The sequence below is a fragment of the Dermacentor albipictus genome, chromosome 1, assembly GCF_038994185.2.
Source record: "Dermacentor albipictus isolate Rhodes 1998 colony chromosome 1, USDA_Dalb.pri_finalv2, whole genome shotgun sequence".
In the NCBI taxonomy this organism is placed as follows: domain Eukaryota; kingdom Metazoa; phylum Arthropoda; class Arachnida; order Ixodida; family Ixodidae; genus Dermacentor; species Dermacentor albipictus.
In genome coordinates, this window is record NC_091821.1 from 394,286,975 (window position 1) to 394,301,269 (window position 14,295).

Sequence of the window (14,295 nt, forward strand, 5' to 3'; positions counted from 1 at the left end):
ATTTAAAAGGAATAATTTATTTCTAGTGACTACTGGCTTCGAATTTTTCATTTAGGTGGTCAATTATTTATTAAAAATTGGCCAAAATTGAAAATTTTCAGAAAACGAAACTATCAAGTTTAAAACACCGTGACTCAACAATTAAAAATGATATCACAATTCTGTGAATTGCATCTAATAGTACATCTACAGCGGAAAAAATAGATATGGTACACATAAATCTCAAAAAATTTAGTATTGCGGAAATACGGCTTTTGCAGAACCCTTCTACCCAACGCAACCAATTCACGTAAGATACAAATTGACACAGCAAACTTGTCCGCTTTTACTGTTATAATAAATGCCGTTTACAGAACCACAATATCTGTTCTTCATGCATAGCTATTAGCTTGTAAACGTCGTGCTTCTATTTTTTCAAACTTTCGAATTTTCCAAAATATTTTAAACAAAATTCAGGCCCTAAATCAAAGTTCTGTTTCCAACAGACACTAGGATTTACCTGCAACCAATTTCAATAAAAGCGATTAGCAGGATTATCTCAGAAAAGCGTGTCTGCGGTTTACAAGTATTTGAATAGGCCGCGTCGGATCGGGCCCGAGCTAAAGCTTCCTCTTAAACAATTTATCGAGGGATCAACTATATGAATAATAACTGCATAATAACTGCATTGTCATTGCCAAAGATGCTGCAAACGAATTCTTGAAAGCTACGCTCAGTAAATACAAGTAAAATATGTATTTTTTCATAAAATATTATACTCGTATGTGCCAAAAATTGTGCCCAACATAACTGACGTCAATGCTTCCATGTTGTTTGTGTATTTATTAAGTAAAGAAAATATCACACGAACTTTAGAACTATATCAGTTCGAAACCAGGAAAGCAGTGCATACCGCTGATATGAAAAATTAAAAGGCAATGAACTGAACAAGTTGAGGACAAATATGTTAATGAAACTTTGTCATTCAAGAACCGTGCTGACATTCTTGTATATATGCAATGGCCAGTGAAAAATCTCAATGACGCTGTTGTTTGTTCCAATGTATTACGCAGGAGTAGCTGTCCCTTGTCGTGTATCGTGAGTAATTGCACCGAAGTTATAGTCGCGACAGAGAGCACGTATAAAAAGCAGGAGTTCTGCAAGATATATGAGGGCAAGTCAAGTGAATGAGCCAACGACGGGGTACTTTATTTAAAAGTAGTCTTCATGAGAATTTAGACATTTGTCTTATTGACTAACGAGTTGCGCGATTCCCGTCTTATAAAACTCCTTGGGTTGCTGCTTCAAAAAGTCTGTATCTGGTTTTCTTGAGCTGTTTTTTCGGTTGCCCCAAAATGTAGAAGTCGCAAGGTGACAGGTCTGAGCTCTATTGCGGATGTTGCAGCGTTTCCCACTTAAACTTTCCCAGTTTTATATTAACCACATAAGCGACGTGGGGACAGGCATTGTCGTGGAACAAGATGACCCTATTCGTCAATTTTCCACGTTGTTCGTTCTTGGTTGCGACACGCTGCCGTTCTGGCGTTTCACAATATCGGAAACAATTGATAGCCTCTCAAGATTTAGCAAATTCTATCAGTAATGGACCCTGTCGATCGAAAAAAAAAGTCAACAACACCTTTCCAGCGGAAATGACGGCCTTTACGTTCTTTGGGCGTGGTAAATTCGAATGTTTCCACTGTAAGCTTTGCCGTCGTGTTTCAGGCTCGTAGTAGTGGCACCAAGGTTCGTCCCCGATCACAGTTGCAAACAATAAGTCGTCATGCTCATTGTGATACCCGATCAGATGAGTCAAGGCAGCGCGAAACTTCTCCGTCTTCTCGCGATGGATAAAAATCTTGGGGATCCATCGCGCACCAAAGAGCCGATAACCGAGAAGCTCATGAATTATGGCGTGAACCGAACCGTGACTGATGTTCAGACGGTCTGCCAGTAGTTCATCGATGCTTATCCTCCGTTCTTGTTTCAGCAGCTCATGAACCTTTGAAATTGTGTGGGGGTGATTGCACGATGCTTTTGGCCCGGTCTTGGAATGTTTTTGCAACGTCTTTTGAACCGTTTGCTCCAACGCTTCACAGTGGTCAATGAAATGCAGTGTTCAACGTACACGGCAGTCATATGGTGACTAATTTCTGTTTTCGAAACACCTTCAGCTGTCAAAAACTTCGCGACACCGAGCTGTTCAACTTTTGAAGTGCCCATTATGTGACGCAACCATATTCAACCCAGTGTATGAGAGCATTAAAGAACATTTATCTTCACACCTGCGTGTCACTTTTGTAAATGAGACATGCCGTTCTCCTACGCACATGCCTCGCAGATAATGAACCGAACCATTATTGCGCGGTTAGGGTAGGCTCACTTTCATTTGACTCGCCCTCGTACATTAGAAATGCAAAGATACCATGGGATATACAAATGCGAAAATACGGCTTGATAAAGGACAACAAAGTGTCCCTGGAAACAAAGTTCACTGTATGTATACACAAAACCTCGCAACAAGATATTTAAGTATACGTTATAAGTCTCCAATGAGTCTATGTATGTAAGAAGAAGTAACTGTATATAATGCGTCCAACAAGGCAAATAAACATGTTGCACAATCATAGATTCACAGAATCCTAGATTCCGCCCCCATTCCATCGATTCCCCCCGATGTATTGCGCGCGACGGAAGGCAGCGCGCTTGCTCCCCGCTTTTCTCCTTTGCGCACACAAGACTGAGCCACCATCGTCGGCTCACCCATTCCACCTCCCCTCCTACGCTTTCACTCGCACATACAGCATGCAGCGCGTGGTCACGATGTTATCACCCTTGGACTTTGTACGAAACGTGAGGGCGATGGCAGGAATGCGCCTGGAGTGTCCATATAATTGCTTTCGCAATAAAATAATAAACGTATCCGGCAATTGAAGCGTCCCGTCGCCCATTACTTTCCGCAGAAGAAGTATCAAAATCGAACTTTCACCATGCGACAATTCGCTGCGCCGCAACAATGTATTTTTTTTTTCTGTGAGGCGGAGGCACCGAAATGAAAAAAAAAACGCATAGGAAAGTATGTTGGACAGAATGTAATGCCTACTTAGGGAACCTAGTGGGGCTACGGAAGGAATACCGAAGAAAACATGAGACGCTTGGTCCACTGAGAACCATACGCATACTGCTCAATATCCTACAGCGGCGAAACAAGACTTTCCGGAAAGGTTCCGCTCAAGGAGTGCGGTGCAATCCTTCGAGTCCCCACAGTGATGGCGGCGAGCGACCATTTTTTTTTCTCGTCTGCTAGCCAGAAAGCGTCCAAAACTCTGTCCGGTGAAAATCCACTCGGCCAGAGCAAACCGAACGCGCACCGAAGTGCACCGCACGGTGGTCGGGGCCATACGAGAAAAACGTATGCGCTCTGGCTGGCTCTGGCAGCCCGCGGGTAGGGTAGCGAAAATAAAAATTGAAGAGGCTCAATGTGTCCTCGCGAATAAAAGTCAAAGTAAAAAAATAAATAAGAACGTAGTTACTTTGGCTGGCTTTAGTGTCTTGGCATGGATGTACTGGCGTAGGTTTAAAAAAATGTTGACATTTTTAATGTGACATGACGGCACAAATGAACCACCCCAACGCTTCGTCTCATTGGACCTCGCTGCCTGCTTTGTCAACTCGTCTGCTAGTGTGTTGATTTGGCTTGTCTCGTTGTATGTTCCGATGTAAGACTTTAGAAAAGTCAATAGACCTTTGGCGTCAAATGTTTATAACAACATTAAACCCACAAAGTTCCGCAATTGAAAATCTAAAGCACAACTTTGGAAACGTCAATGCACCTTTCACATCAAGAGCTTATGAGATATATACCCATAAAGTTTCGCAATTGATATCCATGCGCTCCATAGATTCGGTGGCCTCAGTGCGATGCCGCGGCGAGCCCGCTCACCATCAAAGCGCCCTTGAAACTTTGTGCTTGGATGGGACTGCTTGGCGTTATGTGACTCCCGGTGTATGGGCGTTGCCACGAAATCCAGCCCGAGTTTGCAATCTTCGCGGTTAAATGTCTTTTCGAGCGTCAAAAAGACATTATAGACAAAATCCAGAGTGATTTCCGGCGCCGGGGGTCGCTTTGGTCGGCGGTGCATGGACAGCACGAAAAAATTTCGGGGGGGGGCTGAAGCCCCATAAGCCCCCCCCTGGCTACGCCCCTGGCGTCCGTATATAGTTACTGTCGCTATATCGAACGCGCCAGCCGGTACTTTACACTGGCTAACCTCCCTGTCTTTCCTCTCCTTTGTCTCCTCCTTCTCCTCGAACGACAAACAGATTGGCAGATTTTTTTCTTTGAAGGCAAGATTACTACACTCGGCCAAGCTTTGAGAAGCCATTTTAGAAAAATGTATTGTTCGAAGTGGCGCAGTAAAGAAATGAAATGTCAACGTGCTCGTGCGGTTTTTTTGCCTGCACGCGATCGGCTCCGTTCGTTCGCAGACAAGCAGCTGTCACTTGGGATTCGATCCCGTGTCCGGCGCATATGCGAGTGGTCGTGCCGTCATCGTCGTATCTTTGTCGGTTGTGGTCGTCATTGTCATTGGGCCGTTTGAAGTTAAGAGTGGTCCTGCTCAATTTTCCAAATGATTATTCTTGTTTGACACTCTGCCCAAAGTTCGATTACTCTGCGTAACCTGAACTCCGGCGACCCTGTACACGCTATACGTATGAGACCGTTACGAGTGCCCTCGCCTGGCGTCTCTCTCCTGCTGCACGCTTAACGATTTTTGCTTATTTCGAAGTTGCCCCCCTTTTTCTGGGCCACCGGCGGCTTGTCGTATAAATGCGCCGCTTTGTTGCTCTCTCGCTCGCAATGAGAGAGGCGGAGAGAGGAGAAGCGAGGCACAAGGCACTCACGCGGAGATTATATAGTTTCAGGTTTCGCTTCTAGGTCGTCGTCGCCGCGTCGTCGTCGATTCCTCTGCAAAGCCGCCGCAGCTGTACTCTTCTTCTTTTGGTCCGATCTGTTGGTTGGAAAGGCCATTTCGCGTGCTCACCCCCCCTTCTCTTTCCCTACCCTCCCTTCGCTAAAGAGCGAGTTCTCTCAGGGGTCATTGCGTATGCCGAAGACGTGTCTGCCCTGCCCGTGCTGTTTTACTTTTTTTTCTTTCTTCGTTCATTCGGAATTGTACTGAATCTGGGGCCATTTTCTATCGTTTGCCGCGCGAGTCGTATATATATGCGTGTGTGGACCTCGTGCCGACCGCCTCCCCCTTTTTCTCTCTCCCTCTCTTTCTCACCTAATCTTTAGCGTCGCGACATCGTCGTCTTCTTCTTCTTCTTCGTTGTCGCTGTCGTCTCGGCAGAGAAGTGTGTGGTGTACATAGTAGGTTAGTAGGGTGGCCGGGGTACGCGCGACGGACGGCACACGCGGATTTCTCTGCCCGCTCTTGGCTCTGTGCCGCGACGGAGTGCGAGGGCTGCTGCGTCGTGCGCTTCTTTCGTGGGCGATCCGAAGACGACGCTGAGTGATCGCGTGGTCGCCTTTCTCCGAGGCGTTGGTCGTGGTCGTCGTTCTTCGCCGCTGCCGCCGCCTTGGATGTGTATGTGCATCGTACGCCGCGCGTGGGTGTTTGCGCGTGGCGGCTGGATTGAGAGTGCGCCGCCGGTAGCGGGGCTTCGCTGAGGAGTGTTTACGTTGGGCGGCAGGTGGGTGCGTTCGCTTTCTCGTTCATTTCACTCTTTCCTTCATTTCTGTGCGGCTGGCTGTATGTCCGACTAAAGCTGGTCCGATCCCGAACGCAGTGCCATCAGAGGTGATGACTTGGTGTGCTGGTCCTGAAACCAGTGCGCGATATGTGTGTCCACGATTTCCACGCGGAACGAGGTTAGAAACAGAACACGCCCGATACTGAAAAGTGGCGGTAACTCGCCATTAAAGACGCCGTCCTAAACAGAAAAATTTCAAGGAACGTCAAACACAGGAGCCTCTTGTCATTTCTTTGCGGTGGCCCTATCTGTGTGTGTGTCCTTTCTTCGTATGTCTGTGTTGTTTTTCGACCTATCTGGAATCGCAGATTCGTACCAACTGCCGTTGTACGCTCGGAAAGTTCGTTCGCAGTATACGTGGGCGTCACGAACCAACGCAGAAACCGGAGCAGTGCGATGGGTTGAGAAGTGGGTGAGACAATCGCTACATTTGGCCCGTCCACTTTGCTCCTTGTGGTGTTTCCTGCCCTGTATCGGACGAGCAACCGGTCCAACTAGAACATTTTAGTTATCCCTGTCTTGGCCGCGTCTCTGCAGCGTTATTAGTCAGTACTCAACCATATACGGACTCAAAACATTCTTTCTCTGGTTCTGCATCTTATCCTAACACTTTTCAATGTGCGCCCCGTGGACATTTTTGCGCGAGTGAGAAGTGTTCGCGATATGCGTGTGCTGGCAGGCTGGCCGCAGTGGAGCAACCGCAGCGATATTATTATACGCGAGTGCTTGAGGGAAACATGAAATTTAGGCGTACGCTAAGCATACTTAAAACATCGACCACAGTTCTCGTATAGTCTGAAGTACAGCCTTGGTCATTTTCTCGTTGTTTTTCTGCACACTTGTACTGGTTCAAAATCCACGGTAGCGCACGTGTAGACACAAACGGAGGCTGGCGACGTGGGCGGAATGCAAGAACGGTCCTGTACCGGCGGCTTGAGTGCACATGAATGAAAGGCCCCTCACCAAGACATATAGCTATATGGACCGTGTGTCACTTTAGTGCGTTACACTCTATGAATAAATGAATCAAACAATCAATCAATCACTCATCAAATACGCGCTGTGTAGAGAGTTTTTCATATATATATAGATAGCGCCGACATTATCATATCGGAGAGGGACGATATACAGTGAAACCTCGCTATAACGAACAGTTAAAAAGTCGGAAATTAGTTCGCTATATCCATAATTCGTAATATAAAATTTCGTAAAAAATACATGCAAGAGGAGCAAAATTCAATCAGAGAAGGCACAGCAACTCGAACGATGCTTACTTGGGTCACGTTCATTTATTTACGCACAAAGAATTACGTTATCGCGGCCTGTTCCACAGTTTGCAAACACTCTACAAGGGCAAACCCACTGCCCTCAATAGCACTGCAGTGGCGGCGCAGTAAATCCAACGCAGCAAGTGCTTCTTGTGAAGTCGGAATGTTTTCATCGTCTACAGGGTCAGCCTGAGCAGGGTCAGCCTGAACACTTTTTCTTTGGCTGTCAACTCTCGATGACGACGTGGCATCTGTGGCGCTGTCAGCGCCTGCGAGGTAGTCCTGAACGTTTGCTGCGCCGCACAACACACTTGTAGTGCAACGAAGCCTGCCGCCTGCTATTAAAGTGAGGTAGGGCTTGGCGTCGCGAAGTTCGTTATATCTGTTTTATGCCAAACCGCGTTCGCTATAGGAAGTTAAAAATACATGTGTTTGACAAAAATATTTCGGAAGAGTTCGATATATTCAATAATTCGTTATATGCGTGTTCGTTATATCGAGGTTTGACTGTAGCTGATGTGAAACGCTTATATTCGCACAGTCTCTTAATTAAGATACAGTCCAGCATATCGTTTCGTAACAACCTTAATTCATTATTTCATGGACCAAATACTTATCTAAAGTCAACTGTCGAATTTCTCACCCAGTTAAAAGTAGGTTTCAAAGAAACTGCGCTCGGTTAAGCTCGCATAGCCTTCGATAAGGCACTTCGCGCTCTCGCGGTCGGGCTTGGAGTAAACGCAGATTGCCGCGCCGCTATAGCCACCACGCGCTGTGCGCGTCGCAGATGCGGTCACATGACGCCCTTGCGTCATGTGACCGCATCTGCCACATGAGTAACTAGAGGCACGTACCTACAGTCTCTGCCAAAAGATTCGCGGCCACTCCGCGCCTATAGACTTCTATTTATTACACCTGGAGTTCCTAAGCGGGGGAGAAGGTTTCGAGGTTTAACGTCCCGGAACTACGCGGTGGGTTAGGTGCATGGACGCGGTAGTGAGGAGCTGCGGATTAACGTCGACCACATCGATTTTTTTTTAAATCTTGTAGCGCGGCAGGCAATCGAACCTGCGACCTCGTGATCCGCGGTCACGCGCGTATAGCGTGTCTTCGAAACTTGGTGGCAAATTCGTACAATCAAAGCAGCGTCTGGTTTTTTGTGTGTACTGATTTCTCACATCGGCAACTACATTCTGCGTTATGGCGTGTTTCCTGATAAAGTGAAAGCTGCACGTGTTTGCCTTGTGCACAAGGCCGGAAGCAAAAGTATTCTTGGGAACCATCGGCCCATTTTATCCGTGTTTTCTATATATAGGGTAGCTGAGTATATCCTAAATACCAAACAAACTCTGTTTTTTTCTCTCGCTAAAAAATCAGCTCAAGATCTACCAGCAATATAGATTTCAAAATAATAAATCGGTAAAGAAAAAATAATTAAGAACGTTGAAAATAAGCTGTAAACTGTGGAAATATTTTTAGGTTTCTAAAAATCATTTGACTCCATAAACCATGGCACTCTATTCGACAAGTTAGAAAGATACAGCCTGCGTGGAAATGCACCACAATTAATTAGCTATTATTTAAACAGTCGTCTCCAGTTTGTAGGTATCTGAAACGTACGTTCAAGCCTAGAAAGAACAAAATATGGCCTGCCTCAGTGATCGATCTTAGGGCCCTTCCTAATTTCTTGTTTATATAAATGATCTTGTTCTAGTACCTGAAACACTTCATTTCATTCTGTGTGCCGACGACACGGATGTATTTTTTAATGACAGTGACCTCAACAACCTGATGCCTAGGGCTAATGCCTGGCTACAAGCGCTATATATCATCATGACTATTTTGCAACCATCTATGACTGAATGTAAACAAAACAAATGAAGCTACATTTCGATCAAGAAATAAAGCTTACAACACTGACGTCCAATTAGCTTTTCAAGAGGAAAGAATTGAACGTGTTGTTTCGAACAAGTTATTGGGTGTTTATTTTCAAGAAAATATAAGCTGGACTTATATATCACATTTGTGTTTAGGAATAACGAATACACTGGGTATTCCAGACAAATTAAGGTATATTCTACTAACCTGGTTCAAGCGTCAACTATGATGTGCAGTGATCTTCTCTAAGCTGCTCTATTGAGTTCTAATTTGGGGCGGGTGTTACAAACAAGAATTATTTAAACAGACTGCACGCGCTTCAAAAGGCGGTGCGGTTAATTTGAAATATCTCTACTTACGAGCACACATTGCCTTTCTTCCAAAAATTTTGTATCCTATTGATTGTGAGCATATTTCGCCAAAGACTTACAAGTATTATATACGGCTGTATTAAATGAAATGGAACACAATTTCTTGCTTCTTTTCGCCGTCCATACACTTGTTATATACGTTAGGAATATGGTTAGGACAACTTAGGGGCGCCAGTCGGTTAATTACCAAATACCTGAGCTTTTAGCTGCTTATTAGTAGACATTGAATTAAAATATAGCTCGTTCTCCTCGTTCGAAAGGCAGGTTAGACGTCTGCTTCGGGAAAGGGAAGTGTTAAGTAACTGAACGCGCGTTGCAATAGTTTATTATTATTTTTTATTGAAATGAATATTAGGATAGGTTGGCGCCTTTATGGTGGCACCGCATCATCATCATCATCATCATCATCATCATTATTATTATTAATTATATGCTTGTTTGTTTTCTCCTTCAACGTATTTTATATTTGTTTTTCAATGTAATTATCGTTTGGCCGTATTTATTGTAGACTGCTTGCAATTTCATGTGTCCTGCTTTCGCTGCTTGTTGCGCTAGCCATAAAGTACGTATTTACACTGTACGATTCAGATTGGACTGTATACACTGTCTGCAGTGCTCTGTGTTCTGCCTGGTTGCGAGGCCCATGTGAGACGTCATAGAGACGCCCTTTGCCTCGTACTCTCTGGCAGAGAAATTTCTCGTGTATTGTATATTGCTGTCTACAAATGTTGTAATGTGGAACATCAGCAAATGTATTACTCCGTCTATATAAATGAAATGAATGAAAAACTGCACCTTTCAGTCTGCCCAACTGCACGCGCCTCGGAAGAGGGGACAACGTCCTCTTATTTTTCGTTTTTTTTTTTCCTTTTCCAGTCGGCCCATAATCCTTGTTCGGTGATTCGACCTTATGTTAAGTGGTAGTGCATAGCAGCAGCGATCAATAGGCAAACCCAACTTCAGTGGCGGAACGTGTGTTGTGCCGAAAATATCGCCGCCGTTTAAAGGAGCCGTGTATACTTGGGGTGATATGCCATTTGGGGGTTGCTTATATATGTACTTTGTCTGTGTTGTGTTGTGCGGTGTATTCCTTTCCTCTTTTACCCGTCTTTCTTTCCTCTTATTCGAACGAAAGTGGCTAGATTGGTTGTCTTTTTCGGAAGACGACTGCTTGCCTGCTTCTCTTTCTCACTGGGCGATGTTTGTATTTCCAAGAGTAATATTAGTAATGATTTACTAGTAGTGGCGTCACTGACACGGATCTTTGCGGCTCCGTGGATGAAAGGCATTTCGCTTTCGAGCGTGAATGGCGGCAGGTATACGCATCCACGCCTGCCTAGAAGCCCGCGCACTCTTAGTAGCGCGGACATTCAAGCAGCCAGGTTCCCCCCGAACGTGGCAACCGCTCTCATGTGCTTCAGAGTAGTTAAGGGTGAAATCAGTGAGTTGTGTTTGATATAAAAATACGCATGGCGAGTATTCAATGCGTGCAGTTCGATTAATGTGTGTCGTGCGAAGTAATAGCCCGAGCAAAAATAATGGAACGAGGTGGTTGACAATGGCACGAACACATCAAAACATAACACAAAGAAAGAGCACGAGTAATGCTATCTGCAGAATGTTTTACATAATCCAGCTTTTATTTAACGCACGGGCTGCAGTGAATGATACGCAAGAGGAAGCGTGCAGCGTGAGCCGCATACGCACACACGCCACCCCCCCCCCCACACACACACACACGCACACACTTACGTACGTGCGTACTGTACCTCACGGAATTACACGCTTCAATTTAGGGCTGCCTAACGCCTGTACTTTCGTTTCTACCGTCTCCAGTACACCTCGTCTCGTACGCCTCACATTAAAGTCCACATCACCTTTAGTAACCAGTCTCGCAGGAGCATGACATCGCGCTGTTGAGTTATTGAGCGTATGGAGTGTTCTTTTTCAAAGTTTCCCTCTCTCGCGTTTTACGTTCGTATTGTGTATGAATACAATGGATAGATGGTACACACGGAAACCTGCCTATGTATACATTGCAAACAGGAGCGAGTCGTAAGTGGTCGCCCAGCGTGAAACACGACAGCGCTTGTGCTGTTGAAAAAAAACGCATTTTTCGTTTCGAAAACTTTTTCAGCGCAACAATAGACAGTATACACGAAGGAACAGTAGAACATTGCATATTTTCTTTTTTTCATTGCTCGTGACGAAGTCGCAACGAGGGGCTGATGTCTGCCCCAGATATGAACGCCTCCTCGTTCACAGCTTTTTTAAAAGAAGAAAGAAAAAAAAAACATGGGAAAAGAAAGAAAGAAAACTTGCTACCGTCAATCGCCGTACCATCTCATCTACTTTTTCGAGGCCGTGTGCATGCAGTGAGCTTAGTCGCGGCTCGTGAGCAAAAGGGGCGTGTTTCTCAACGTATACGGTATAGTTAGGCCGCGTTTTCATCTCTCGCGTCCCGCTCGCGCGTTTAAGGTGCTCCAGTTCGGTCGTTGGTGTCAAGGCACCGCTCGGTCGGCTGCGCCTTTGCATCGGTGATTCTGCTAAGAGCTCCATATCGAAACAGTGGCAACGGTAACCTGACGCCCATCGTCTTAATCGTTCGCGAGTGCGAAAACGTAGATGAACGATCGGGCGCGACGTCCCAGTGACCATTAGGCGCGTGCTTATAATATTGATTAACAGAGCTCTGGGTCGATTTTTGAAGGGAGACGATAATTAGATCAAAAGTATTTGGGCTAAATGCTTTGTGCCCGAAAAAATAGAAGGAGCAAGTTGAACCCAGAAGGATAAACAGCATGGCGTATATATTACGCAACACGTACGTACCTGTGCACCTTATAGGCTTATACACTGTAATTATCTGCATGCGTTCTTTCGCCATGGACGCAATGTGACGCAGTTGCTGCCCGTTTACCAAACATGTATATACGGGGTCGCAATTTGCAAGCGCTCGCACCTATCGTGCTCCTCTTTCTTCTTTGCTCTTGTTGCGGTCGTTTGCGACTGCAGGAAATGGAATGCGACGTTTCGGAGATTACGCGCGCATAAAGATCATCACTCTATAGAAATATGGCACGTCTTAATTGGCTCTGAGATAGGCGAGTGCATGCAGCTGCCATCGCAATCTTTTGTTTCATCAAATAGCGCTTGTCGTGCGAAGGCTTAAGTGCGGTCAATTGTGCAGTTCAAGATTTATAGCATGAACGACAGGGGGAACGAAATAAATACGTGTATTGAAGCGGTGCCGGAAGTTGTGGAAAAGAGAAGACATACTTTAATAACGATGTTGTTAAGATAAATTGCAAGGTGCTTTGGAGTTTCTAGGATGGTGATTAACTGTGCCTCTTCCACAGTCACCGCCCATCATCGCTTCATTACCTGGCCTTCTCTTTTCCCCTACAGTGCCCTGCTGGAGTACTGCAAGCCTGGCCTTTTTCCGCACTGGAGGACGCTGGGAACGTCGGCCAGGTGAGTGCCCGTCTTCGCGTGTGTTAGACGTACACTGTCCGTATCTCCTGCTCGAGCTTCACCGTGTTACGTACGCGCTTAATTCGCAGTGTTTCGGCGAATGAAGCGATTGACTCTGCGGACGCCTCGCAGAGTATAAGAATTTTAGCTTTCACAGCGTCAAAGCTAACTAGCGATTGTCTGGTGCACTATAACAGCGTTGCGGTGAAGCGGATAGGAAAGGCGCACTATTCACAGTGTTAGTGGTACTCAAACAGACCACGGTCGCATTAACGCGGGATTGTCAATTGAAACAGCTGGCGCTGCCATTGCACGAAGAACGTCGCCCTCTGAGCTTTCTCTCGTGTGCCAAACAAATATAAACGGCTCGAAGCGCTTAATTTAAGGCAGCGTAAAAATTTATATACGTGTGGTAATGCGTGACAGTTACTATAATAGCATCAATGACAGGCGCTTGTGTAAATTTTGCTCCATTGTTGACTGGTTAAATAGGAAAGGTCCCGCATTAGGGGAACGTTCGCTGGTTCATTCTTTCGACGCCTTACGGCATTTTAAACTCGACAGATTATTCGCATTTCTACTAGCTAAACTGGTTGTGTGGTTTCATTTCATCACTTTATGTCTGGATCTGTAAGAAAATACTAAAATGGTAGCCGTATATATATATATATATATATATATATATATATATTCGTACGCACTGACAAAGTCAGGTTTGCCCATTTCTTCCTGAGCTACCTCTGCAAGATTTGGTTTTTGTCGCTATGCAAGGACGACGACCGACTGACTCCTTAACACTTCTTTCATTTTTTCGTGTCCGCGCATGTGTTTGTTCTTCATTTTCTTCTTCTGCGCGATATACAGCGTAGGCGAATTACGAGGAAAGCGACAGTTATAGCAGAAACGCAGAAGCTGCGCGCCCGTTGAGCATCTTCACGACACCCGCAAGATTTAAGAAGGGACAACAACTGGCATTAGGCTACAAGGTCACTAAAGCTGAAGTAAATTTCGCTGCAGAGTTTTCACGGGGAGTTGGCGGGAGATCCAGCATAACTGCCTTGTCTCGGCCAGACACTACGTCCGAAACAAAAGCGCGCGGTATTCGCCGCACACTAAACGAGCCAATGAGAGAACCGCCTCAATACCACGTGCGCTGACGCGCGCGCACAAGCGCGGCGCGTCGCGCGCTGCTAGTGCCGAACGCGACAGTCCATTCTTGCGCGCAGCTGATCCTGAAAGCTGATCTTCGCGGCTCGGCTCTTTTGTGACGCCTGGAGCCTGTCGCTGAAACAAAAGGTGCGTCGCACGGCACGGAAGCGCCCGAGCGCGAAAATAGTGCGAGGAGTTGAGCGCTTGTTCTTCGTCGCTTGACAAGACGCGCGCGGACGTGTTCCGGTGCGTTCACTTTCGGTGGTCTCGCTTTCAGCGTACGCCCATAGATGGTACGCCCATTGACTTTGCAGCAGCGGAAGCGGAAGCGAGTTAAGAAATTTGTGTGTGTATGGAGGGAGGAGGCGGGTGAGATGAGAACGTTTCCCCATCAGTATCAGTTTCACGGCGGGTAGGTA

The 14,295-nt window shown here is 45.9% G+C and overlaps 1 protein-coding gene across 3 annotated transcripts in view; it reads left to right on the top strand.

The window, feature by feature from the left end:
• Positions 1-14,295, top strand: part of jbug (filamin-type immunoglobulin domains fbug) — a 224,453-nt gene that overhangs the window by 127,095 nt on the left and 83,063 nt on the right. Inside the window, exons 1-2 of one of the 3 annotated variants that reach the window (XM_065447652.1) lie at positions 11,646-11,830; positions 12,662-12,727. Coding sequence is in view for 2 of the 3 variants with exons in the window: in XM_065447646.1 (XP_065303718.1) it covers positions 12,055-12,077; positions 12,662-12,727 (89 nt within the window). In the remaining variant the exon portion in view is untranslated. Of the gene's footprint in view, positions 1-11,645; positions 11,831-11,875; positions 12,078-12,661; positions 12,728-14,295 lie in introns of those variants that run through there. The other 2 variants (XM_065447646.1, XM_065447642.1) reach the window with 2 other exon arrangements.